This window comes from Grampus griseus (genome assembly GCF_964374135.1).
Source record: "Grampus griseus genome assembly, chromosome: 3".
Taxonomy (NCBI): domain Eukaryota; kingdom Metazoa; phylum Chordata; class Mammalia; order Artiodactyla; family Delphinidae; genus Grampus; species Grampus griseus.
In genome coordinates, this window is record NC_139019.1 from 160,827,032 (window position 1) to 160,852,350 (window position 25,319).

Genomic DNA, 25,319 nt, shown 5'->3' on the forward strand with positions numbered 1-25,319 from the left:
GCTGCTGCCCGCCCCGCCCGCGACCCCGTCCCCGGCCCCTGCCTGGGGGTCCGCGGCCGCGCCGGACCCTCTCCCCTCCAGCCTCGTCCGCCTGCCCAAGACGAGTCCCGCAGGTACTGAGTGGGATGGGCAGGGGCACCCAGGGCGGCATGTCCCGGAGTGAGATGCGGTTTTGGGCAGGGGCTAGGAGGGTTTCCGTGGGGTCCGCAACCCAGGGGATACGGCGACGGGGGGAATGTGTGTATGTGCACTGCCCGAGTGAGTAAAGATTCACGGACCCCCATCCTGGAGGGGGAGGGTACTGGGTTCACTTCGGCGGGGGCAGAGCAGTGAGTCTCTAAACTCCATAGATACGGTGGGGGAGCTCTCGGGGTGGAGGCAGTGACCCAGGACTGACATGGTAATGGGAGGAAGGAGACCCTCACAACTGGCCCCTGTATCCAGCCGTTAGGGGCAGCACGGCAGGGGTCGGAAAGCCGGATCCCCCAGCTCTCCCTGGACAGAGGTTGGGTACCCAGCACAGTGCACTGCTTGGGCTGTCCTGGAGGGTGGGGCCACAAATGTGAGTGCTGAAGGCTGGGGGTGAGCCAGAGATGCTAATGGAGATGCATCAGAGTGGAGGGCACTGGGGACAGCAGGCTAGGGCAGGCTAATTGCACCCTGTTGGCTGCTGGCAGGTTCCTGACGGGTGGTGATGGGGGGAATGCCTAAGGGATGGGGCAGTCAGCCAACGACTTGCTGCACCCACTGTCGGGCAGCCCATGGGGTTGGAAGGACGAACAGATCCTGTCCACCCTGCAGAGCTGTGGCCCCAAGAGTGCTGGTGGAGGTGTGTCCGAGGGTCCTACCCCACCCTCCGCAGGGGCACACAACCCACAATTCACCCACATATCCTGGAAGGTTCTACCATGTGCTGCTCTGGCCATGATTCCTGGGAGCAATGGGGTGGGCATTTGCCCCAAGGAGGTTCTGCCTTGGAGACTGATGGGCAGGGGTCACGTTCTCCTGGTCCAGCTCTGAAGGACAGATCACAGTGTTCGGTAGTGTCACCACAACAGGCGTACCCATGGCTGAGTGCTAAGCATTTTCCACATGAAATCTCACTCCATTGTGGCCACTGACCCTGCTGGGATGGCACCGAGACGCCCCTTTACTAAAGAGGTAAATGAGGAAGTGGCAGTGACTTTGTCCTGGTTGGGACACCCAAAGGTCCCTCTGCAATCAACCCATCATTTGTAAAAGAGTTCACTCGAGGGCCTTTCGGGTCTGGCCATTTTCTTTCTCTTCCTGTTGGATGGGACAGTTCGGAGGAGTCGGCCTCCGTGCTCCCTGCTCTCTGCACACCTTCGCCCACTCCTCAAGAGCCCTCCTGGGTCCCCCCGGCCCTGCTCGGCCTACAGGTTTCCCACAGCATCTCGTGGGATGGGACACGAAGGCGGGGTTTTGCTCATCCCCTCACCCCAGCATTCAAGGAACAGAGGTCTTGTGCCCCAGACATGTTAGACAATTTGGGGAATTCCAGGAACCCTCAAAACGAAATGCAGCCCATAGGATGTTTGTTGCTTTTTAGAGGAACTCCTTGGAGAACCCAGGGCCTTCACCCAGAAAAACACACCCTTTCATGGACATCCAAACCTTGGCTGGGGTTTCACAGGGACTTCTGGTTCTTTGGGAAATCGCTGAGGGTCCTGGGGACCCCAGCTTTAGGCCCAGATTGCATTGAGGGAGGGGAAGGTAAATCTGGGGAGGGGTGGGGTCTCTTGTCCCCAGGGCCCTAGGGTCCCACCCAGTCTTTAGAAACGGGCTGCCCCCTTCTCCTGTGGGATCGCAGGCAGGCCGCTCTGTCCTTCCATTTCCTATGAGGTCGTGGAAGGGGTGGAACTGTCACCATGCCTGTGTTCTGAGCTCTGTGGCCCCTCAAGGACAGGGCCAGGCTGGCTCCCTTTCCAAACAGCCACTCATCAAGAGGGACCCAGGCAGATCCTGCCATCCACTGCCCCCAGACTGCACTAACTTAGTTCCTGCCTTTTCTGGCTGTGTGACCTTGGGCAAAGTGCTGAACCTCTCTGAGCCTTGTCTCCCCTCTGTAGAATGGGAGTAAGAATGCCACCTGCCTTGCTGAGTGGCAATAGGGATTAAATGTGGTAATTCTCATCAAGGTCTCGGCCCACAATAAGCAATAGGTCCGCATTAACAACATGGGCACTAAGAAGGCCCTCCGAGAAGCCACCTGCCGCCTGTTCACATGCCCTACCCCACCCCCTCCCTGCCCAGGACACGTTAGGACACCGCTGCCAGGCAAGGAGGAGCATGGCGGAAACACGGCCGAATTTGGCCTGTGTGTTGGGCGGCTGAGTCACATCCCCAAATTGCATCTTCATCGGTGCATTTTGGAAGGTCGTTTGCACCGTTCCCACCCGCTTCCGGTCCTGACTGCCAGGCCACCACCTCTCCTGCCTTTGCTCCCCAGCCCTGGGCAGGAGCCTTCTGCACCTTCAGGAGGGAAGATGGGAGGGGTGCCTGAGGTTTCCTTGTGTCTTGGGCGAGGCCATGGTCTGGGGCCGCTGTGTGTGTCCTGGTGGCAAGCTCTTAGCCCTGCCTAGCAGCCGACAGCCCTTCAGGTGGCAAGCAGGGGCTCTAGCCCAGAGGAGAGTGGCACCTGAGTGCTTGTGAGAACGAAGAGAGAGATCAGGGCCAAGGTCAGCCTTATAACCTGTGAAGTGCTGGCCCTGCAGGAGATGAGCCCATATAATCTGTGATGTCCTGGGACCACATGGGGCTAGCTCTTATAAACTGACGCATCAAGTCACAGGTGACATGGATGGAAGTGGGACACATTCTAAGACTCATGTTTCTTGTGTTCCTACTGTGTGCTGGCACCCTCGTCTGGAGACGTGTAGTGAGTGGGACAGATACTGCCTGGGGCGGGGCACGGACACAGGCACAGGTGGTTCTGCAATGCATGCGGTAGTGCCCTGGCCAAGGTCACCCCTGTCCCGCCTGGCACCATGGCTCATCTTGGCAGGTCCTGATGTGACACTTTCTGAGCCTGTCACCCCCAGGAACATGGCTTCAGGGCCAGGGAGGTGTCCTGTCTGTGCACGCAGCCCCCTTTCCTGGGCCCCCAGCACATGCCAGCTTGGCCTTTTCCAAGGGGACAACACTTGGCCCACAGCCCACCACTGTGTGGCTTCTTGGGAGAATCCCACAAGGCAGCCTGGTTCAGAATCTGCCTTGTAAGGAGATGGTCCCTTCACCACATGGTACCTCAGTTTCCCCATCTATACAACTGGCCAAATCCCAGGACCCTCTTCTTGGGGGTGTTGTGAGAATTAAGGAGAAAAATCTGTGCAAAGGACAGAGCCTGGCGTGTAGTAGGTGTTCAGTAAACGCAGGCTGTGGTGGCAGCAGGGGGTGCCTGCAGGGGTGGGGAGTGAGAGAGTGGGCTGGGGGTGGGGGTGGCAGGGGAGGATCTGGCAAGTTGGGACCCAGGAGATTGGACTCCAGGCAGCCTCATCATGTGCGTGTCATCGTCTTCAAGGTCCTTGCCCTTTCATGTGACGCCAGGGGACACTGCCCTGTGCAGGAGCAGGGGGCAGATCAGACAGTCTCCTCCTTGGTAGCCAGTTTCCTTGGTGGGGAAACTGAGTCTGGCCCGAGGTCACAGGACCGGGCCAAGCACGTCTCCCAAGACCCTGTAGCATCAATTCTGGGATCTTAGAGTTAAATCCTGGATTGCTGTTTTGGTCCTGGAATGTGTTTGGAGATCACAGACCTCCCTCCATCTAAGCAGGAGGGAGCTGAGAGTCTCATAGCCATGGCTGTGGTCCCCAGTTTCCCCCTGGCCGTATCCCGTGACTATGTAAGTGTGTTCAGGCCTTTGGACGGCTCTACGGGAGGAACTGGAATAGAGCGAGATTAACTTGTCCAAGAGCCTGAAGGTCAGAAGGAGACAAGCCTGGATTGGAACCACCTCCCAGCTGCTCATTTACGCGGCCTCTAGTCCTCCCAGGCAAACCAGCCAGCGGATTCCATCTTGAGGCATTCAGAAGTGTTTATTGAATGCTAGGCATTGTTCTAGGTACCTGGAGACACAGAAAAGTCAGTGGGCAAATGTCTGGTAGGAGGGTGTTCCAGGCAGAGGGCACAGCAGGTGCAAAGGCCCTGAGGCAGGACCAGGCTTGCCGGGATCTGGTAATGGGTAGGCCACCGTGGGTGGAAGGGAGTGACTCTGGGGAAAGTGAGAAGGATAAGGTGGGTGGGAGCCAGACCACAGAGGCCTCCTGGACACAGTGAGAAGTTGAGTTTTTATACAATGGCACTGGAGAGCCATGGGGAGGCTTGGAGCAGAGGAGGGACATAGGCAGGTTTCTGGAGTGGCCAATCCACGTGTCAGCCGCAGTCGGTTCCTGGCCTCTCCAGCCTCAGAATGTGCTGGGGTGGGGTCCGTAGCCCTCTGGTCCGTTGCTGAGGCCCTGACACGACCGTGTCCCCCATGCCCTGCAGGTCAGCGCGGGAGCCCAGTTGCTGAGCCATGCCGGGCCCCGGGCGGCCGGCAGCAAGCCCAACCCCAGCACCCACATAGTCATGAACAGCCACAGACACAATGGCTTCGGGGGACGGCCACTGGGTGGCGGGCTGGGTGCCCTGGGCCGAGACCCTCCGGACCCCGAGGCCGGCCACCCGCCTCAGCCTCCAAATGGCCCAGGCATCCAGGTGGTGGTAGCCAAGAGTGAGCCGGCCCAGCCCTCGCCCGGCAGCCCCCGGGGGCAGCCCCAGGACCAGGAAGAAGAGGAAGATGAGGAGGAGGATGAGGCGGGTAGGCAGAGGGGCTCGGGAAAGCCCCCCAGCGTGGGCCACCGTCTGGGCCACCGGCGGGCGCTCTTTGAGAAGCGGAAGCGTCTCAGTGACTACGCTCTCATCTTCGGCATGTTCGGCATTGTTGTCATGGTGACGGAGACGGAGCTATCCTGGGGGGTCTACAGCAAGGTAGGTGTGGCCCTTCCCCCTGGCACCCCAGGGAGGCCCTGCCGGTGCCACTGGGCTCCCTGAGACCCCTTGGGCACGGGGTGGGGGGCCACATCAGCCCTGGGAGAGGGGGGTGGGGGATGCTGAGGGGTCCCTGGAGGTGGGAAGGTGGGGGCCCCTGGGCCTCCTGTTGTGTCCACCCCGTGGGGGCAGCAGGAAGGCTGCAGGTGGGCCCAGAAGCCTCCAGCCCGTTTCCTCTGCCCTGCAACAAGGGACTGCACCTTGGCTGAAGGTGGGGATGGGGCTGCCTCCCAAGGTCAAGCGGGGGGAGGGGGGAGCCCCCGAGAAGGGCTGCACGAGGAGCAGGGAAAGAGCTTTCCCTTTTTCAAGAGCGGTCAGGACCAGGTTACATGGGTCCCCAAGTGGATGTGAGGACAGAGGGAGATGAGAGCCATGTCAGCCTGTAAACCGGGAAGTGCTACGTCTGCATGAGGTCAGTTTTTGTAAACTGTAGAGTGCTGTACCCATGTGAAGCCAGGCCTTATAAGCCGAAGTGCTGGGCCCGCCTTGCTCTCAGCCCAGGCCTGAGGAGTGAGGACCGGAGCTTCACTTTCTGAGTGAAGTGACCAGGTGGGGGGTCAGGAGGGCTGCCTGCCTTGACAGTGTCTGTTCTGCCCTCTCTCTTTGTCCAGGAGTCCCTGTACTCATTTGCACTCAAATGCCTCATCAGCCTCTCCACCGTCATCCTGCTGGGCCTGGTTGTCCTCTACCACGCCCGGGAGATCCAGGTCAGTGCCCAGTGGGGTTGGGGCAGCTCCCCTCCCCCCAGCCACCTGGGAACCCAGCCCTCTAAGACATAAAAGTATCAGTAGCCTCTTTATAGTAAAAAAAAAAAAAAAAAAGGACTTCTGTGGAGACACACTGTTTAGATCACTCTAAATTTCCTTGGAATGCATATCTTCATTTTAATTTTCATTGATTCTTTGGTAAAGAACACCAACATTGGGGGAGCAGGAGGTGGGCTGGGGTTCTGGTGCACGTGGGTTGTTTTCACAGCCCTGGGTCTTCTGAGGTTTTGCAGCCATGGGGTCCAGTGTTTGTAGCACCAGGCTCCTTTTCCTAGTCCATCGGACCCTGTTTTTGAAAGATTTATCTTGTGCCAGAGAGTTTATTCTCCTATTTCAGGGGTTGATCAAAACCTGTTCAGGCTCCTGGAGAGCCCAGTTCAGGGCTTGTCAGGCAGGCGTTACCACAGCAGGCTGGCACCAAGGCCTGGGGACACCAAAAGGTGTCAGATGTGGCTCTTGAGTCTGGCCTTTGACCCCTGACCTCAAGGAGCCACAGTATGGCAGGAGATGGGTGTAGGAAAATCCTGCCTGTGTTGCACTGTATGCAGACCTGTCAGGGGACACCCAGGGTCTGGCACACAGGAGGGGTCTCTGATCTGGCTGGGGGTTGGGGGGAGGGGGACAGTGACCCCTGAACTAAAGGAAGCAGTTCTGAAGATACAGCTGTGGACAACAGTCTGGCAGTTCCTTAAACAGATAAACATGGAGTTACCATATGACCCAGCAATTCCCCTCCTAGTTACACACCCAAGAGACAAAACAACCTACATCCGCACAAAAACTTGTACACGTATGTTCATAGCAGCATTATTCACAATCGCCAAAAAGAGGAAACAACCCACATGTCCACTGACTGATGTATGGATAAACAGAATGTGGTCCATCCGTACAATGGAATACTATTCAGCCAAATGAAAAAAGAAGGAAGCACTGTGTGTTTGTAGCACCACAGCCGAGTGGCTTAAACAACAGAAATGTATTCTCTCACAGTTCTGGAGGCTGGAAGTCCCAAGATCAGGTGCTGGCAGGGTTGGTTTCTCCTGAGGCTCTCTCCTTGGCTTGCAGACGGCCACCTTCTCATTGTGTCCTCACATGGCCTTTGCTCTGTGCTCACACATCCCTGGTATCTCTTCCTCTTCTTATAAAATGACACCAGTCCTGTAGGATTGGGACCCCACTCCTATGACCTCATTTAATCTTAATTATGTCTTTAAAGGCCCTATTTCCAAATACAGTCATACTGGGGGCTAGGGCTTCAACGGATGAATTTTGAGGGGACAAAGTTCAGTCCATAACACTCCACCCTCTGGCCCACCTTGCAAATCTTTGTCCTTCTCCCATGCAAAATGCACTCATCCCATCCCAGCAGCCCCCAAAGTCTTAACTCATTCCAGCGTCAACTCTAAGTCCAAAGGCTCATTTAAATATCATCTAAATCAGACATGGGTGAGATTCGAGGTACTGTTCCTCCTGAGACAAAATTTTCCTCCAACTGTGACTAGACAAGTTGTGTGCTTCCAAAATACAATGGTGGAATAAGCATAGGATAGACATTCCCGTTCCAGAAGGGAGAAATATGAAAGAAGAAAGGGGTGGCAGGTCCTACACTTCTCTCAGACCTAGCCAGGCAAATCCCGTTAGATTTGAAGGCTGGAGTGTGGTCTTCCTTGGCTCGACGCCCCAACTTCGAGGCCCACTGTGGTGGCAACATTGCCTCGTTGGCCCCGAGTGGTCGCCTTTTGTGACTGCCTTCTCTCACTCAGCTTGATGTGTTCAAGGTTCATCCACATTGTAGCATGTGTCAATGCTTCCTTCCTCTTTATGGCTGAGTAATGTTGCATTGTGTGGAAGGACCACATTTTGTTTATCCATTCATCCACTGATGGACACTTGGGTTGTTTCCACTTTGGGTGCCCATGAACAGTGCTGCTGTGATTGCGTGCACACAAGGACGTGTCTGAACGACCATTTTCATCTCTCTCGCCTATATGAGGTGGCCGGGTCATTGGTAACTCTGTGTTTGACTTTTGGGGAAACATCTGTGCCACATTTAGCTTGAATTGTGGCCGACCCTGAGAACTAGGGAGTTTTGCTCTTGAGGCCGTGTTTCTTGTAAAAGCCGACGGGGTTTTCGGCTGGGATCTTGCTCCGGGGCCTGGCCTCGTGTCCGAGGCCCGCCTCATCCCGCCCGCCTGACCTCCGCAGCTGTTCATGGTGGACAACGGGGCAGACGACTGGCGCATCGCCATGACGTGCGAGCGCGTCTTCCTCATCTCCCTGGAGCTGGCCGTGTGCGCCATCCACCCGGTGCCCGGCCACTACCGCTTCACGTGGACAGCGCGGCTAGCCTTCACGTACGCGCCGGCAGCGGCCGAGGCCGACGTGGACGTGCTGCTGTCTGTGCCCATGTTCCTGCGTCTCTACCTGCTGGGCCGCGTCATGTTGCTGCACAGCAGGATCTTCACGGACGCCTCCAGCCGCAGCATCGGCGCCCTCAACAAGATCACCTTCAACACGCGCTTCGTCATGAAGACGCTCATGACCATCTGCCCGGGCACCGTGCTCCTTGTCTTCAGCATCTCCTCCTGGATCATCGCCGCCTGGACCGTGCGGGTCTGTGAGAGGTGCGCCCCTGACCCCTGATCCCACTGACCCTCATGCCCACCCACGACTTTAGTGACCCCAGGGCTCTCCCAGCCGTCACTCTGTCCCCCTGACTTCTGACCCTGGTGAACCCCATGCCTACCCACGACTTCAGACATCCAAGGCCTCCCCCCAGCCATCACTCCATCTCCATGATTCTGACCCTGGTGACCGCCCCCCCACCATACCCAGTTCCTGGCCTCAGTGACAGTCCCTCAAGTGCAGCTCCCTCATCCCTGGGACTCCAGCCCTGTGTCCCCACTCCCCTCCAGCCCCTACCCCACACCCCTCTAGGACCCCATCCCTCTTCCTCCTCCCCCTCCCCCAGGGGCCCCTCCCCTGGCCCAACCTCTGGCCCAGGGTGGCGGAGGCAGCAGGAACAGGGCCCTCCCCTCATCCACCTATCCCCCCCACAATTTAACCTGCTCTCCTTCTCCCCTCTGCCCGCCCCACCGGACTGTAGGGAAAACATGTGAGTCCTACCCTCAGCTGAGCTATGTGTGCAGAGCTGCCAGCTGCCCTGCCCGCCAGGAATTTAAGATCCGCTGCCACCAGGGGAGGGAGTGGGGAGGTGAGGCAAGTGGCTGGGACCTGCCCCGAGCCCACAGGGCCCCGCGGAGAGACTGTCCCAGTGCTGCCAGGCAGGTGGGTCTGGGGCCAAGCCCAGGATAGCGGGAGGCAGGCCACTCTCGGGCTGTGTGCACATGGCATCCCTCGGGTCCTTGTCACCAAGGCGGGGCAGTGGCGGGGAGAAGGGGGGAGAAGAGCTTACGTAGCTCTGGTGCCTTGTCGGGGCAGCTGGCCCCAGGGGTTCAGACAGCTCCTTTGGAGAGTTAAGGGGGTCTGGGGTGAACGAGAAACCCATCCAAGCTTTTAAGACCCCCGTAAGGGGTCTGTTCTGAACGGCCTTGGAAGGTGCGGGGCCATCCACCCGACTTATATATGAGGACACTGAGGCTCTGAGGGGCAAAGGGACATCCCTGAGGGCCTAGTTCCTGATTGTTTCCAGAAACCCCCAGCGGTTCCAGGAGGAGGAGGGGCCCCACTGGACCTCTCAGGGCATGGGGGTGCCTTGTCTGGGAAGGGGTCTCTCCTGCCTTGTGCCTAGCTGGGGCTGGGACCGGGCTTCCTGGGAGGTTCCTGGGCTGGACCTGCCCCCAGATCCCCAGTCCTCACCCCTTCAAGCGCCCCCTCCATGACCCCTGCCTCAGCCTGATGTCGGGCTGACGGGGTTGAGGGCCTAGCTCTTTCTGTCATCAAGGTTTACTGTCTGAGGGTCACACAGGGACTCCTTGGACCCCTAATGTGCCCCCGTGCCAGTTCCTACAGACCTCAGGACTGAGATCTGGGGAGTGGGAGAGGGTGCCTTGCATCGGGCATCCCTGGGGTCCAGGCTGGGTCACTGCAGGGGTGCCTGGTAAGGGTGGGGAATAGGGCAGGGCCCGGGGGGGCAGCCAATCCTAAATTCTGAGCCCTCTGACACCGCTTGACGCCCTCTCGCCTGCCTCGCTCCACCCCTGTGGCTCTGTCCCACCCCACCTCCTGCATGCCCCCCACTCCTTGGTCCTGGGTGGTCCTGTAGCACCCACCATAGCTCCAGCTGGGGCTGGAGCCTCCCCTGATGGCTGATGGGTTCCCCCCTCCTCCTGCCTCCTGGGTGTGGAGCCCTGGTCTCCTGAGAGGTGGAAGCGGGTGCCGCTTGGGGCTCACATACCTCCGTGAAAGATGGGGTGCAGTCCCTGGTCCCCCTTGTCCAGCAAGCAGCCTGGAAGTCCAGGCTGAAGGGGCCTGGAATGGCACCCGACCCTCCAGTGGGGCAGGGACTCTCAAAGCCCAGACCTGCTGGGAAGGCCTCCAACCCTCCCTCCCACCTTTTGGGTTTCCATCTCCTCCTTATCTTGAGCCCCTGACCCCAGCCCCATCTGCCTGGGACAGCCCTACCCGCCAGCTCCCCCTGTCCTGCCCCTGCGGCCTAGGAAGGAGGGGGTCAGCTGGAAAGGGCTTCCTGACCTCCCAGAGCTGAAGGGGCTTTGCAGGTAGGGGGCTGAGCTGGAGCAGAACCTTGAGCCATCCCCAGACCCAGAGAACCAATCCCTTAGTCCCCCAGCCTGGGCTAACCATAGGTAGGACCCTGTGTGGCCAGGGTCCCAGGCCACACAGCCTGGGATTGGGACAAAACCATGTCCTTGCAAAGCCTTGGGGTCTGTCCCCCTGAATAACAAAAGTTGAGTCCCAGGCCTCTCCCCAGTGCCATGCAGGCTGCCCCTTCCCTCCTGACTGCCAGGAGAGCCCCAGGCCCAAGGTTGGGGCAACTGCCCTCCACAGATTGACTTTCCTAATACTCCCAAGCCCCAGGGTGTGGTCCTGTCTCCCCGTAGGGTCCTCCTCCCTCCTTGGGACCTTGCTGGCTGGGGAAGTTCTTCCTAGTGTCTGACCTGAATCCTCGCCTCTACTTCCTGCCGCTTCTGGTGCCCGTGGCCACCCGTGTTCGCCTCTGTCTGTGTGTCTGTCTTTGGGAGGGGGATTGTGTGCACACGCGTGAACACATGTGCATGCCCCCTCGTGCGCACGCTCATGTGCGTCACCCACATGTGGACCCCTCTCTGCCCAATAACCAGCAGCTTGGGGGTCAGGTGAAAGAAGGTTGGAAGGGATGCTGGGAAGGAGTGGTTGCCCTCTGCCCTGTGGTACCCTCAGGAGGACCACAGGGCTGCCCCTGGCACTAACCATCCCCCCACCCTGCCCTATAGTGGTGCCCTGGACACTTTGAGCCTCCAGAGTGATCAGCTCCCTGCAGTCAAGGCCCCCATGCAGCCAGGTAGACCCAGGGCCCTGCCTTCCTGGGGGTGTGATGAAAGCAGAGGGACCAGTGTGGATTGACTGGGCCCTCCCTGGCTCCCCCCAACCCCCAGGTATCACGACAAGCAGGAAGTGACCAGCAACTTCCTGGGGGCCATGTGGCTCATCTCCATCACCTTCCTCTCCATCGGCTACGGCGACATGGTGCCCCACACTTACTGCGGGAAGGGCGTGTGCCTGCTCACTGGCATCATGGTAAGGGCGAGGGCCCTTGCACACCCCCACTGATGGGGAGCCCACGCCGTCTCAAGGTGGACCTGTTCAGAGATCCTCCCTGTGTCAGCCCACCCCTCTGCCACCCTGCTCCTTCCCTCTGATGGGACACAGAAGACACCCTCAGGCTTCCCGGGGACATCTCCTCTTGGGTTCTTCCAGCCCTAGATATGTAGCTTCCACTGTATTCTCCAGTCCAGATGCTGTGGTCCACTCTGAACCAAGAGTCATTTTTGCCCCTTTATGCTCCGCAGCCTGCTCAATTCACAGCCCTTGGATGCAGGGCAACAGGCTTGATGCTTCTGTGCCTCTGTTTCCGCCACTCCCTCTGCCTGTTGCAAGGACTGAGTCCGTTCATTTATAGGAAATGCCTAGAGTCATGAATGCCTCGGATACCCAGTCAATGCCCTCTGAGCCCTGCCATCACAGCCCAATTCTCCATCATTTCCTGACTACCGGGGTGTCCTGAGCACCCCACTGAGCCCCTGGGTGTAAGGTTTATCTCTTGTGACTCCTGTGGGCCCAGGCAGCACCGCTTCTTCCCTAAAGACTTCTCAAGTCCACCTGCTTGTATGGGCAAACTTTGACGTCTGGTGCCTTCCCTTTACCCTGATCTGATCATTAGGTTCCCTGCCCATCCCTTCCTTCTGGAACCTTCTTTCTCTCCAAGTTTCTTGCATCTCCACAAGTGCTTTTCCGTGTTTTGAATTATGAACTGTTCGACGTACAGTAGGGAACCCCTCTCTCCCCAGCCCCCAACTAGCATGTTCATCTTGATGCCGAAAACTCAGCCTCTGTGCACTGGTGCTGAATCAAATCCTGGAGTCAGAGTTTGGGGTGAAGTAGGAAAAAGGAGCTGTATTGCTTTGCCAGGCAAAGGGGGACACAGCAGGCTCATGCCCCGCAAAACTGTGTGTCCCAACCTGGGAGGATTTGGTGAGGAGTTTTATGTGATGGTTCATGGACGGAGCTGCTGATAAGGCCCAGAGTGTGTGCAGGGCCTGCATTCCTTTAATCTGACCTGAGGTGATCTCCTGATGAGCTTCTGTGGTTCTTGAGGTTATCAAACTTACGACCTTCTCTCTGGAATGAAGACTGCTTCATCAAATAGTTCATCTTCCATTTGCTGGGGGCCTTAGTTCTGCAGAAGAGCTCAAAGATACTCTTCTGTGCATCCTTTAAGGTGGAGCCAGGACCTGCCCCAAGGCTGCACTATGGTTTCTTGGCTGCCCCTCCCTTGTCTCTGCATCCCTTCCCCTCCCTTCCCTGATTAGCAACTGTTCCAAAGGCTTCTGTTGCCCAGGAGCCCCACAGGGCCCTGCTTGGTTTCAATTTGTGAAAAAAAATAAATGAACACCCACAATCCAAAGGAAGTCAACCAACCCGATTCCCCCCAGGGTCCGCCCCAGGCCACTTCCTTTTCTTCGTAGAGAGATGCTTTTGTTCTTGCAAAAGTACTATGCTGGGCTTCCCTGGTGGCGCAGTGGTTGAGAGTCCCCCTGCCCATGCAGGGGACACAGGTTCGTGCCCCGGTCCGGGAGGATCCCGCATGCCGCGGAGCGGCTGGGCCCATGAGCCATGGCCGCTGAGCCTGCGCGTCCGGAGCCTGTGCTCCGCGACGGGAGAGGCTGCAACAGTGAGAGGCCTACGTACCGCAAAAAAAAAAAAAAAGAAAAGTACTAGGCCGTCCCCACCATGGTTTCCTTTCCTCCTGCAGAGGGAAGCGCTGTCTTTCCATTGGCTCCTCCCAGCCCCCTTCACTGAATGTAGACTGACCCTGTTGTCACCATCTCCCGAGGCCCGTGGCTCTCTCCCCTCTTCACCTCTTGTCCCCTCCTCTTTGGACACAAGCTGGGGGTCCACGTCCTCCTCTGGCCCCCACCGGGGCCTCGCTTCTCCTGGACAAGCTGACCTAGACCCTCTCTCAGTTAAAAGGCATTATGCCTGTTTGCTTACGCTATTTTGTGAGATTGGAAGGGAAAAAAACTAAAGATCGGCCACAATCCACCCCCCTACCCCCATCCCCGGCAGATGAACCTTACAAACGAAAAAAGAAGAGCTCTCAGATAAGACGATGGCTTTAAACCCAGAAAACCCGCAGCGAAACAGAAAAGCCAGGTTCTCTTCTCTGGGATGAGGCTCCTTCCAGAAAATTAGTTCCGTGTTTACCCTGTGGCTCATTCCAGACCCGCGCCCCCGGCACGTGCAGGAATGTTTACACCCAGGGATGTTTTTTGCTTTTCTCTGTCACCACACAGCCAGGTATCACACGAAGCCACACATTGGTCTTTCTTTCTCTCTCTCTCTCTCTTTTTTTGGCCACACCGCATGGCTTGTGGCATCTTAGTTCCCTGACCAAGGGTCGAACCCGGGCCCTCGGCAGTGACAGCGCAGAGTCCTAAGCACTGGACCACCAGGGAATTCCCCACACATTGGTCTTTTAAGCCACCTTCAAATTCTTCTGTTAGACCTCTCCTCTTCTACCCTTGCCCAAGTGTGTCCCCTCCCAGTCTCTGCCCCACGGACTCACCCCCGTCCAATAGCTTATAAAGCACACATTTGCTCATTCTTGAACTTCAAGGCATCCCAGCATGGCCTCTGAACTCAGTGTCTTTTGCCGGACGTGGCATCCATGCTATTGTGCGGAGTCATTGGCTGGTCCTTTTCCTGGGGGCATAGTGTTCTACATGGAGGTTTCCAGTATGTTTCTTTGCCCCAGTTGACAGGGCTTTTCTTGAACACAGACTCCTGAGTCTTCCCAAGACCTTCGTCCTGGCCAGGAACGCATGATGGGGTCTCCTCAGGGGGCGACTTTGTGCCCACCCTTCCCCATAAATGTTTCCTTCCATTCGGAAGAAAAACTAGCCACTCCCCTGGCCCTCAGAGGCTGAGCCCAGGTCTCTTCCTTCCTTCCATCCTGTATGCAGTAGCTGCAGGAGGAAGCAGCAGGTGGGTGCGGTGCCAAAGACAGCCTCCAGCGCAGGTGGGGAGCCACCTTCTGGCCCCCCTCATTGGCCCCTGCCACCTGCTCCACACCACTCCTGGGGCTGATGACACCTGGATGTCCTGGGCTCCCCGTCTCCTGGTTCTCAGTGGCAGAAGGTCCCCCTTCCCGCCCTCCTTCTGCATCACTTTTCACTGCCCCCCACCCCTACCTCTGAGCCTTGCCCTCCCCCTCGGATCCTCACTCCTGCCCTTCTGTCTCTCAAGTGGCCCCCAAGTGGACAAGCAAGTCCTCTCTGGCCTCTTTCCCTAGCCGGGGGACTGGCTGCCATTCAGAACATACTGGGGAGGGTGGTTGCTAGAGCAGGGTACCCATCACGGGGAAGGTGTCCCCTCCCTTTACTTCCCCGCATCCTGGGTCCAATACTTTGCCTCTTTCCTCCTGCAAATGCCCCACCACAGGCAGCGGGCCTGACCCTTCTTTCTCGCCACCCTTCTGACCCTACCAGCAGAATCCGCCCCCATGACTGGCCAGCAACATGTCAGCCGGGTCTCTGTCCCCATCATCCAGACCCCAAAGCCTGGATGGAAATGCTTCCCAATCCTCCCACCTCCGTGGGCCTCAGCCCCAAATGTACGTGCAGATCCTGCCTGTTTCTTGTGCTTTCTCTTATCTCCGAGCCTCACTTTCCCCCTCTGCCCAATGGGGATAAGAGCGGTCCTACCTCCCGCGGTTGTTGGGGATCAAATGAACTAATTTATGGCACAGGCTCCCTGGACGTTTGATGGATATTAAGCTAGCGGGGTTGGGAGTCAGTGAACTCAGAAGATGGGATTTGCCAACGCTGCAGGTTTGGAGGGCAAATGTGAGGGGGAGGAACCAGGAGGGCTTCCTGGAGGAAGGAGGGTACCTACTTGCAACCCATACGAGGTGGACCCTGACATGCCCCCTCGCCCTCTTCATGCAGGGGGCTGGCTGCACGGCGCTCGTGGTGGCCGTGGTGGCCCGGAAGCTGGAGCTCACCAAGGCAGAGAAACACGTGCACAACTTCATGATGGACACTCAGCTCACCAAGCGGGTAAGGACGCCAGCCCCGTCACAGCCACTTCGCCTTCTGGTCCTCAAGGGCAGACCCTCCTCACCTTACTTCTGCACACGTGCCCACGGGTCATGCCGCGCTGCCTGTGTGTGCCCAGACTGCCCTGGGCTGTACCACCATGTGAACACCCTTAAGCTGTGCACAGGTGTCCACTTCTGTGCCCAGTCACAGCCCAGTCACGGGCCCCTCAGCAAGAGTCAGGGATTCGTGGTGAGGCAACCAGATGCAATTTATAAGCCGGATGAACTCAGCAGGTCAGCTTCTCTGTGCCTCTGTTTCCTCACGTATAAAATGAGAGAGATACCGGCGTGTGTAGATTGACTGAGTTAACATTTGCAAGTTGTATAGAAAGGGTCTGGCCCATGGTGAGTGATGTGTGTTAGGCAGACACACGCGTGCACACACACAGCACAGATGTGGATGTGTAAACATGGTCCTGACCTACAGTCCCAGGACCCCAGAGGGGCATTTCCAGGAGTTTCTGGAGGTTTCCAGAGCCTTCCATAGTTTTGTGCTACTCTAAGGAACTGTTCTTTCTCTGGCCTCAGGTAAAAAACGCCGCTGCTAACGTTCTCAGGGAGACGTGGCTCATCTACAAACACACCAGGCTGGTGAAAAAGCCAGACCACGCCCGGGTTCGGAAACACCAGCGTAAGTTCCTCCAAGCCATCCATCAGTAAGTCCAACACCTTTCCCACTTGCATTTCTGTGTCCACCTGGCACGGAGGCAGCCCTGGCCCCCGGGGAGGAGGCTGCAGACTAGGCCAGACAGCTCGTCATGGCCACATCATGGCCATTCCCATGCCAGGTGGTCAGTTGGTTGGGGCCTGCAGCTTCTGTGCTGGGTGGGATAGTGGGTTGGTCGGAGGGAGGCAGGTGATGGACCCAGCACTTGTCCAGAACAGTCACCTCTGATAAATCATGCAAACCACCCAACATAGTGGCAGGTAGCATATTTTATTCTCTGAAATAGCCAAAATGACTCTCCCCTTGGACACTGAAGCAATTTCCCCTTTTTGCTTTGGCTTCCAGGAAGCTCAGAATTAAATCTGTGGCCTGATTCATGTGATCATGTGGGATAATTAGAGATTACTTAATTTTCTCTGTTGTCCCTTTTTCCTGAGAATTATTTAATCAAGTGGTTCTCATCTTGGCTGCTCATTGGGGTCACGTGGGGGTGCTTTTTAAAATCTCACAGGCTGGGAATTCCCTGGTGGTCCAGTGGTTAGGACTCCACGCTTTCACTGCTGAGGGTGCTGGTTTGATTCCTGGTTGGGGAACTAAGATCTCAGAAGCCGCACAGCGTGGCTGAAAATTTTTAAAAAATAAAATAAAATCCTACAGGCCATACCCAACACCATTTACAGTAGAGTCTGGGATACAGCCTGAGCTCAAGTTTAAGTTCCTCAGGTGAGTCCAGTGTGCAGCCAGAGTTGGCAGACTTTTTCTGTAAAGGGCCAGATATTAATTATTTCAGTCTTTGTGGGCCAAAGTGTCTCTGTCACAACTACTCAACTCTGCTGTTGTAGCAGGAAGACAGCAAGGATGAATGGGTGTAATTATGCTCTGATAAAGCTTTATTTTCCAAAGCAAACAGCTGTCCAGATTTGGCCTATAGACCATAGTATGCCAATCACTGTCCACAAGAAATATGTGAACCACATACATAATTTAAAAGTTGAAATTAATTTTAATATATTTATTCAATCTAATATATCCAAAATGTTATCATTTTAATATGTGATTAATATAAAAATCATTAATTAGATATTTTAGAAAGTTTTTTATACTAAATCTTTGCAGTCCGGTACGTATTTTACACTTACAGCCCGTTTTTATTCAGACCAGCCACATTTCAATGCTCAGTAGCTACATATAGGATGTATGGGACAGTACACAGTCTAGAATTTAAACAGTTTCAAATCTTGTGGGATTGGGCACTCACATATAAATTACAGTTGAGTCACATAGTAGCTGATTTAAAATAGAAAACAACGTGTTTTTAAGCACTTTTCAGAATGGGCCCATGCATTCCCAGCTCTTACATCCTGGAAAACCTCATTCACAATTGGGCTTCCCTAGGAAAATCAGATGGATCCCTGCCCCAAGAACTCTCAGGCCAGACTCAGGGGCTGATGAACCAGAAAGCGAGGCAAACAATGTTAGGGTCTGAACTAGTACAACAGGAAGGCAACCAAGTCACCCATAGGGAACAGAGATGAGAGGCAGCACAGAGAACCCTGGTGTGAGCGGTAGAGCCAGGAAGCTTATTGTGGGGAGACCCCAGGGTGTGGCTGGGACGGTCAGCTCCTGGGGCACAAGAGGGTAATGGAGTGTGACCATAGCGAGATCAGGCCATGGGAGAGGAAGCTCAGTCAGCTTGACTTTAATTTTTTAATCCTATTTCATAATTTTGCCTCTTTTAAAAGAACAGCTTTATTAAGGTATAATCGACATACAGTCAACTGCAGCTATTTAGAGTGTACAGTTTGATCAGTGTTAACATATGTATACATCCATGAAACTAGCCCCACAGTCAAGATAATGAACAGATTCATCACTCGAAAAGTCTCCTTGAGCCCCTAGTATCCTTGTCTTTTAGCTAGAGAGTTTAGTCCATTTACATTTATCGTGTGTACTGTTATGATTGGATTAATTTCTCATGATAACAGTCCCTATTTCATGGGACTGTGGGGAGGTCTAAATGGAGTGATGTGCAGAAGTGCCTGGCATAGTTCCTGGCATAGAACAAGCAGTCAGTAACACATGGTACCCCCAACCTCTGCTTCACCTATCACCTATGAAGCAGGGAGAGGAGTTGGTGCCCCACCTGCTTGACTTCACTGTGCCCAGGTGTTAGTCCTATTTCCTCATAAGACCCCAAGGCCCTCCTTGTTGACCCTTCAACAGTTGTTTACTGACCACTGGGTCCCAATCTAGTCTCTGCCACCTAACTGTGGGGCCTAAGCAAGTGACTACAGTAGTCCAAGCTTCGTTTTCTTATCTGTAAAGTGGAGACAATGGTGACATGCCTCTTCTCCAGGAATGGAGTGTGGATCAAACAATTGGGGTGACCAGATGATTTGTCTGCACCTGCCTGTCACACAGTATTTTCTGAAAATGGGAACTGTTGTTGTTGTTGTTATTACCACCCTCGATGTGTTCATTTGGTCATTCCACAAACATTTCCTGCACCAGCTGGTGTGCCAGGCATGGGGGACACAGACATGGCTCTGCTCTGGACCTTGCCCCAAGGGATGTCCCAGAAGGTTCTTTGGGAGAAGTCGGAGGGTAGGAATTGAGGAGAGTTAGGTCTGTGGAGAAGGCACCTGCTCTGTGAGTGACCTTTGTCCATTTGTTCTGGGGAAGGACTATCTCGCTCACCCTTAGGTCCCCCTGAACACTTCCAAAAAAACAGTGGCCTTATGAGAACAGCTGATGAAATCAAGCAAGTTTGAACTAGGGCCTGAAGGGTGGATGGGATTTGGGTAGGAAACCGAGAGGCGGGCAGGCATACCAGGGAGTGTGCACAGTTTGGGCAAAGGTGGGGAGGTGGGAATGAGCACAGTGCCAGGGAGACCAGAGGTACCACCTGCAGGTATGAGGGAGCCACGGCATCTTCTTGAGCTGGAGAGTCCCCATGATGGGAATGCAGTATGAGCAGCCAGTGAAAAGGAAACAGTGGTCTTGGAGAGGACAAACTGAGGAACACAGCATAGGTTTGGGAAGCGTACACATTTCCTAGGGCTACTTTAACAGAAGTACCACAAACTGGGTGGTTTAAAACAGAATTTATGATCTCACTGCTCTGGAGGCCAGAAGTCCAAAATCAAGGTGTCGGCAGGGCCGTTCTCCCTCTGAAGGCATCAGGGGAAGATCTGTTCCAGGCCTCTCTCCTAGCTTTTGGCAGCCTCAGATGCTCCTCGGCTTATAGAAGCATTGCTCCAGTCCCCCATCTTCATATGATGTTCTCCCTGTATCTTCACATTGTCCTCCCTCTGTACGTGTCTGTCCAAATTTCCCCCTTTTTATAAGGACACCAGTTATCTTTAGTTAAATCTGGAAAGACCCTATTTCCAAAGAAGGTCACGTTCTGAGGTTCTGGGGGTTAGGACTTCAATATGTCTTCTGGGGGGACACCATTCAACCTGTAACAGGAAGGTTCCAGAGACGCCAGGAATGACTTGCCCAGGGCAGGCATGTCAGTGGCTCCTTAGCAAGTCCCTGCCAACTTCCAGGGCTAGGGGTGTCTGTATCCACCTCCACTTCTCCAGACCGAGGGCTGGGTCCTCTCAGGGGTCCTGGCAACACCCAGCATAGGTGGGCCCCAAGGGGCCTCTCCGAGCATCTATCACATGTGGGTGTGCAAGGGTTGAGTTTGGACTAGTGAGGAGGAAAGGAGAGCCCTACCTGGAAAGGTCTCCCTGGGCTGGTTTAGCTACAGAAGGGGTGGAGAGAAGGGGTGAGGACAACACTCCCCCACCACCAGCCCCATAGGCAGCTGTCCGGGGGCCAAGGTCTCAGAGGCTGAGTGGCAGACTCAGGTGCAAATCCTGCTAGGATGCCAGTGGGCACCGGCTTTGCCCCTCTGAGCCTTGACTTCCCCTTTGGGAAATGGTACGGGCATAGTTTTCGGGACTAAATGTCCCCTCCAGGGCCAGGAGCTTGGCACAGGCAGGCATACAGTGGGGCTGCAGGGCCGGAGGCAGCTGCATTTGCTGTGAGGCACTGCTGGAGGGAGGGGGCAGAGGGAGGATGCATCCCTGAGGGCTGGTACCACCCCCTCAGAGGCTGGACCTCTCCCTAGAGCAAGAGCAGCAGCCCCTCCGCCGTCCAGGGCCCCTAGCCTGGCCCTGGGGTGGCGCACGTGGGAGGGTTGGGCATGGGCTGCCCAGGTGTGCTGAGATTAAAATTGCCTTGTGGTTTCTCCCTGCTCCGCTGGGTCCTGCCAGAGCTCAGAAGTAAGTCTCTTCCTGGGGGTTAGTGCATGTGGGCACTGTGGGTGGTAGCTGAACCGCCCTCCAGGCCCTGCTGCCCCCTGCATGCCAGGAGGGAACGGGCTGCAAGGGGGCTAACCTCCAACTTGCCCCTCACCCCCCACTGCATATCCCACAAGGTGACTCTGGGTGGGGTGGGTGCATGGAGGAACCCTGACCCCACTGCAGCCTCTGCACAACCCCACCTTCCCACCTGTCCCACAGGCTCCGGAGTGTGAAGATTGAGCAAGGGAAGCTAAATGACCAGACCAACACGCTCGCAGACCTGGCCAAGGTGAGCAGGGCAGGGTGAGGTGGGGCAGCCCCCTGGTCCAGAAGGAGTTGGTTAGGCCCTCAGAGGAGGATGAGGGATGTTCTGTAAAGGACAAGACCCAGCTCCTGCCAGGGAGGGAGGGACAGGGCTGGTGCCCATAGTATAGACAGGTGACCCAGGCAAGTGATGCAGGGCAGGCAGGGACCAGCCACCAGGGAATAAGAGCCCTGTCTGCAGGGGTCCACTGTGACCAGAGGCTCCAGTTGTTAGAGTGATGCCAGAAATCTACATCTGTGTGTAAAATCTTTACTTTTTAACATTGGCGGCTGTTTTAGCAGCCTTTTTTTTTTTTAATTTCTTGGCCACGCCATGCGGCACGTGGGATCTTAGTTCCCTGACCAGGGTTCGAACACACGTCCCCTGCAGTGAAAGTGTGGAGTCTTAACCACTGGACCACCAGGGAAGTCCCAATTTTTGTCAGCCTTTTTTTTTTTTTGGCATCTATTTTATATTTTTAATTCATAGCTAATAAAAAGTTTTAATAAGAATATGTAATTAGTGGGCTAAATTGGTGAAGTGGTACTTTCGTATTTAGAAATGTCATCTACATACAAGCTCTAAAATCTAAGAGAAAAACAAATTTCTTTTGCTAGGGTTATAAATTCAAATTATAGCATCAGGAGAAAGCTTATTTGTATAGCAATTAAACATCTTTCAGGAAATTAAAGTTGATTGCAAGAGCTCTGTAAGATCGGTGTGTGTTATAAATGGATCTATTTGTTGGTTCTAATGTCAGGTCCCATCCAATTTCCCGCCTTTTTTTTTTTGGCTGTACGCGGGCCTCTCACTGCCGTGGCCTCTCCCGTTGCAGAGCACAGGCTCTGGACGCGCAGGCTCAGTGGCCATGGCTCACGGGCCCAGCCGCTCTGCGGCATGTGGGATCCTCCCAGACCGGGGCACGAACTCGTGTACCCTGCATCGGCAGGCGGACTCTCAACCACTGCGCCACCAGGGAAGCCCCAATTTCCCGCTTTTTATTCATCCATTAGAAGATATGTCAACTGACTCAACTTCAGTTGGGCAAGCTCTTAGAATATTTGTCACACTCTTCTGAACTCCCTTTTGCCCTTTCATAAGTAGTTCACGTGTGAACTTTGCAAATTGGCGCCAATGCAATTTAATTAAATACTAACGGGGGACTTCCCTGGAGGTACAGTGGTTAGGACTCTGCAGGGGGCAGGGGTTCAATCCCTGGTTGGGGAACTGAGATCCCTCATGCTGCACAGAGTGGCCAAAAAATAAAAAAAATAATAACAATTTAATACTAACCCACGTAAACTTAATTTGAAAGGGAACATTACAGAGGAAAAAACATATTCTAGAACCATGAAGAAATAATTCAATCGGTAGTAGAAAGAACATAATCCTAAGAGCATGTAGAAATCCTTGGCCAACTAATTTGATGTCATATGAGATTACAGCTCCAAATACATATCGAATGCCTTTGAAAAATTCAGGTACTAGATATTATAGTTTGGATTATCCATATCACACTTCCTTCATTAGTACAGATGATTAAAATGTGAATTTATAAAAGTTATTTAAACCTTATAATTACAGCAGTATACTCCTCTCAAAATACATTTAATGAAGGCTTCGAAGTAAGCCTTTCACTGGATTGGATTATAGGGTTTCTAATTTTTTTTTAATTTAACGAGGTTAAAATGTTTTCCAATATTAAATTTTAATGCTTTCCAAGGTTGCTGATTTAATTTGTATCTCTCCAACAAAAACAAAATGTATATTCTAATAAAAGTTTAAACCTCAGAGAGGGCCAAAAAAGAGCCATCCAAGGGCTGGATGCCTCCAGATGTTACTCTCTGGCCCTGGGGGACTGTGTGACCCCTTGAGGCGGGCTGGGGTGAGGGTCTGCAGCCCTACGGGGGTGGGGTGGGGGGAAGCGGGCAGAGGCATTTGTTCATCCTTGGATGGGGTTGGCCTACCAGTAACAGGAAAGGGTGGAAGGCAGGGCTCAGGTAAAGGCTTTCGGACCGGAAGGGAGAGGCTGCAAGTACAGTGCGGAAAGAAGGAGCTGTGGGGTGGATGACCTGTCTCCCTCCCACAGATCGAGAGGTTGGGGTGGGGTAGGGTGTGGCACAGCCCCTTCAGCCCTCGCATCTGAGGCCCAGGACGGGCGGTGAGCTGCGGTCTGTCTGGGCGTCTAGACTGCGCGGAGCTGGGCTGAGACTCGGAACGGTGATCTAGCGCCACCTGGTGGTTAGAGCGGCATTTGCAACTAGGGCTGTTCTGCGTGTCCCACCTACCCACTGCAACTCCCGGGCCCATCTGGACTGTGGCAGAACCAGCCCCTGCTTGCTGGGTTGTGGGGAGCAGTCGAGGTGGCAGGGATGTCCCACGACCTGCTGTAATGTAATTGTTGTGGCTGTCGTGTTGCCCGGTCTGTGATAGGGTCAGATTCTTGGGGTGGTCACCTCTCCCCCCCCCCAGACTTCTATCCCCTCCCCAGTCGAATGTGGAAAGCAGGGGATAGTTCACAACCGAGCCTCCTCCCCCTCGACCGTGTCCCCAGCCTGGAGCAACACCAGTCCAGAATCACCCAAGACCACCCTCTGGCTTTACAGACCATGCAGCTAGTTCATCCCCTCATGGCAACTCTGGTCACATCCACTGGGCCCCAAGACCTCCCTTGACCTTCCCCTGGTCTGCTGGCTCCGAGCCTGGCACTCAAGACCTGTGTCTCCGCTCCCCTCGCCTATCCTCCCACCGCTCCCTGGGGCCCAGCAAGATGCCTTTGGCTGGTTTGGGGGTGTGCTCACAGTTGCTCCTCACTTGGGCCGCCACCCAACCGGGGCTGGTCTGCCATCTCTCTGCAACCACCCCTCCCTCTCTCTCACCTGGCCTCTCCTCTCTCCCACCCTCCCTGTCTCTGACAGACCCAGAATGTCATGTACAACCTCATGTCCGAGCTGCACGCCCAGCACGAGGAGCTTGAGGCCCGCCTGGCTGCCCTTGAAAGCCGCCTGGATGCATTGGGCGTCTCCCTGCAGGCCCTGCCGGGCCTCATCGCCCAAGCCATACGCCCGCCTCCACCACCCCTGCCTCCCCGGCCTGGCTCCGGCCCACTGGACCCGGTGGCTCGGAGTCCCCCACACCGGCGGCCACCCACGGCCCCTTCAGACTGCGGGTGACGGCTCTGCCTGCCACCAGACTCCTCAATCTTGGCCATCGTGTGGCCGCCACCTCCACGCCAGCCAAGAAGCCCTGTACAGTGGCGCCTCTTGGAGTTCAAGGAGCTGAAACCGAGTTGGGCTGATTGGACTGGGGCCCGCCAGACTGTCCGGGCAGAGGGCAGGGCCATACGGCAGGAAAGGGCAGGGGCGGGCCACCACTGGCTTCCTCCCTGATTGGAGCTGGGAGAGCCTGGAGCTTCCTCTGGTCCTCTGCCACCCCCAACCCCCGGCTCTCCCCAGGCTCCCGGTGGGTGCGGAGCAGCCAGGAGAGGGGTCCTTGCCAGTTCCAAATAAAGCAGGACCCACCCACTTGCTGCCTGTTGTGCGTGGCTGGGGGACACTCATAATCACAACATGGGGAGTAGATACCCGGCCCTGGGGTTCCAGACCAGATGTGGGGGTCAAGGTGAGCCCATCCCCATCCCCATCCTAGGCAGGTTGTCTCCCGGGCCTGAACTCAATCAGAGACACCTCCCTGAGGACATCTGCGCCGGTCCCACCTGACACCGATTGAGGGGCCCTGCAGAGAGCATGGCCCAGCCCTGGCCTACAGGAGGCAGCAGAGAGTCAGGACTTCCTTCCAGCTGGTTTTGCTGGAGCACCCACTAGGGGCCAGCGGCGCTGTGGGTCATGGTCCAGTGGGGGAAGTGACATGGGTGAGGAGGGCCATTCAGTCTTCGGCAGACATGGATTGAGCACCTGCTGTATACAGGCAATGTAATGTAAATTATCACACTGACTGTTCACCAGAACCTGAGCAGGGTAGGATGGGGAGACTCAGAGGAGTCAAGCCACCTGCCTGGGGCTACAGAGTGAGGAGGGAGGGGTGAGCCAGGATTTAAACTCAGGGGTCCATAGGCCAAAGGGAAGAATGGACTTGGTGGAGGGCACTCCATGGGGAGGGGAGTGGTGTGATCCTGGCCTTTGAGGGGCCCCTCTGGGGCAGGATGGAGGGGAAGGTTCTAGACATAAGTAGAGTCAAAGGGTCCCTCCAGGCCTTGGGCTCGGAGTGCTGGAGTCAGGTGGGGGAGGCAGGCAGATGCTGGGCCCTGGGTGGAGAGGGAGGCTAATCTGGGTCCAGCTGAGAGCCCAGGCTCTGGCAGCCTCCGATAAGGCCATGGGCCACCTGGCTGGAAGTGATAGGTGGGGCACAAGAGCAAGAAGGGTCTGGGGAGGTGTCAGTGGGCTGTGGTCAGATGTGAGTTCGAGTCCTGACTCTGACACCGGTGGATGCCTCTAGGCGG

At 55.6% G+C, this 25,319-nt stretch overlaps 1 protein-coding gene across 1 annotated transcript; it reads left to right on the plus strand.

The window, feature by feature from the left end:
* Window positions 1–24,353, plus strand: KCNN1 (potassium calcium-activated channel subfamily N member 1). Its single transcript, XM_082651309.1, has 9 exons — window positions 1–113; window positions 4,507–4,989; window positions 5,661–5,756; window positions 8,022–8,440; window positions 11,372–11,513; window positions 15,443–15,553; window positions 16,123–16,250; window positions 20,776–20,845; window positions 23,779–24,353. The coding sequence occupies exons 2-9, from the start codon at window positions 4,588–4,590 to the stop codon at window positions 24,031–24,033; spliced, it is 1,623 nt and encodes a 540-aa protein (XP_082507435.1). The 5' UTR covers window positions 1–113; window positions 4,507–4,587; the 3' UTR covers window positions 24,034–24,353.
* Window positions 24,354–25,319: the final 966 nt, after the last annotated feature.

Excerpts from the sequence above, each read along its gene's own strand:
- KCNN1 (XM_082651309.1), top strand. The coding sequence starts at position 4,588 with ATGAACAGCCACAGACACAATGGCTTCGGGGGACGGCCACTGGGTGGC. Across the intron at positions 4,990-5,660 it reads CCTGGGGGGTCTACAGCAAG|GAGTCCCTGTACTCATTTGC; the intron begins GTAGGTGTGGCC and ends CTCTTTGTCCAG. Across the intron at positions 5,757-8,021 it reads ACCACGCCCGGGAGATCCAG|CTGTTCATGGTGGACAACGG; the intron begins GTCAGTGCCCAG and ends TGACCTCCGCAG.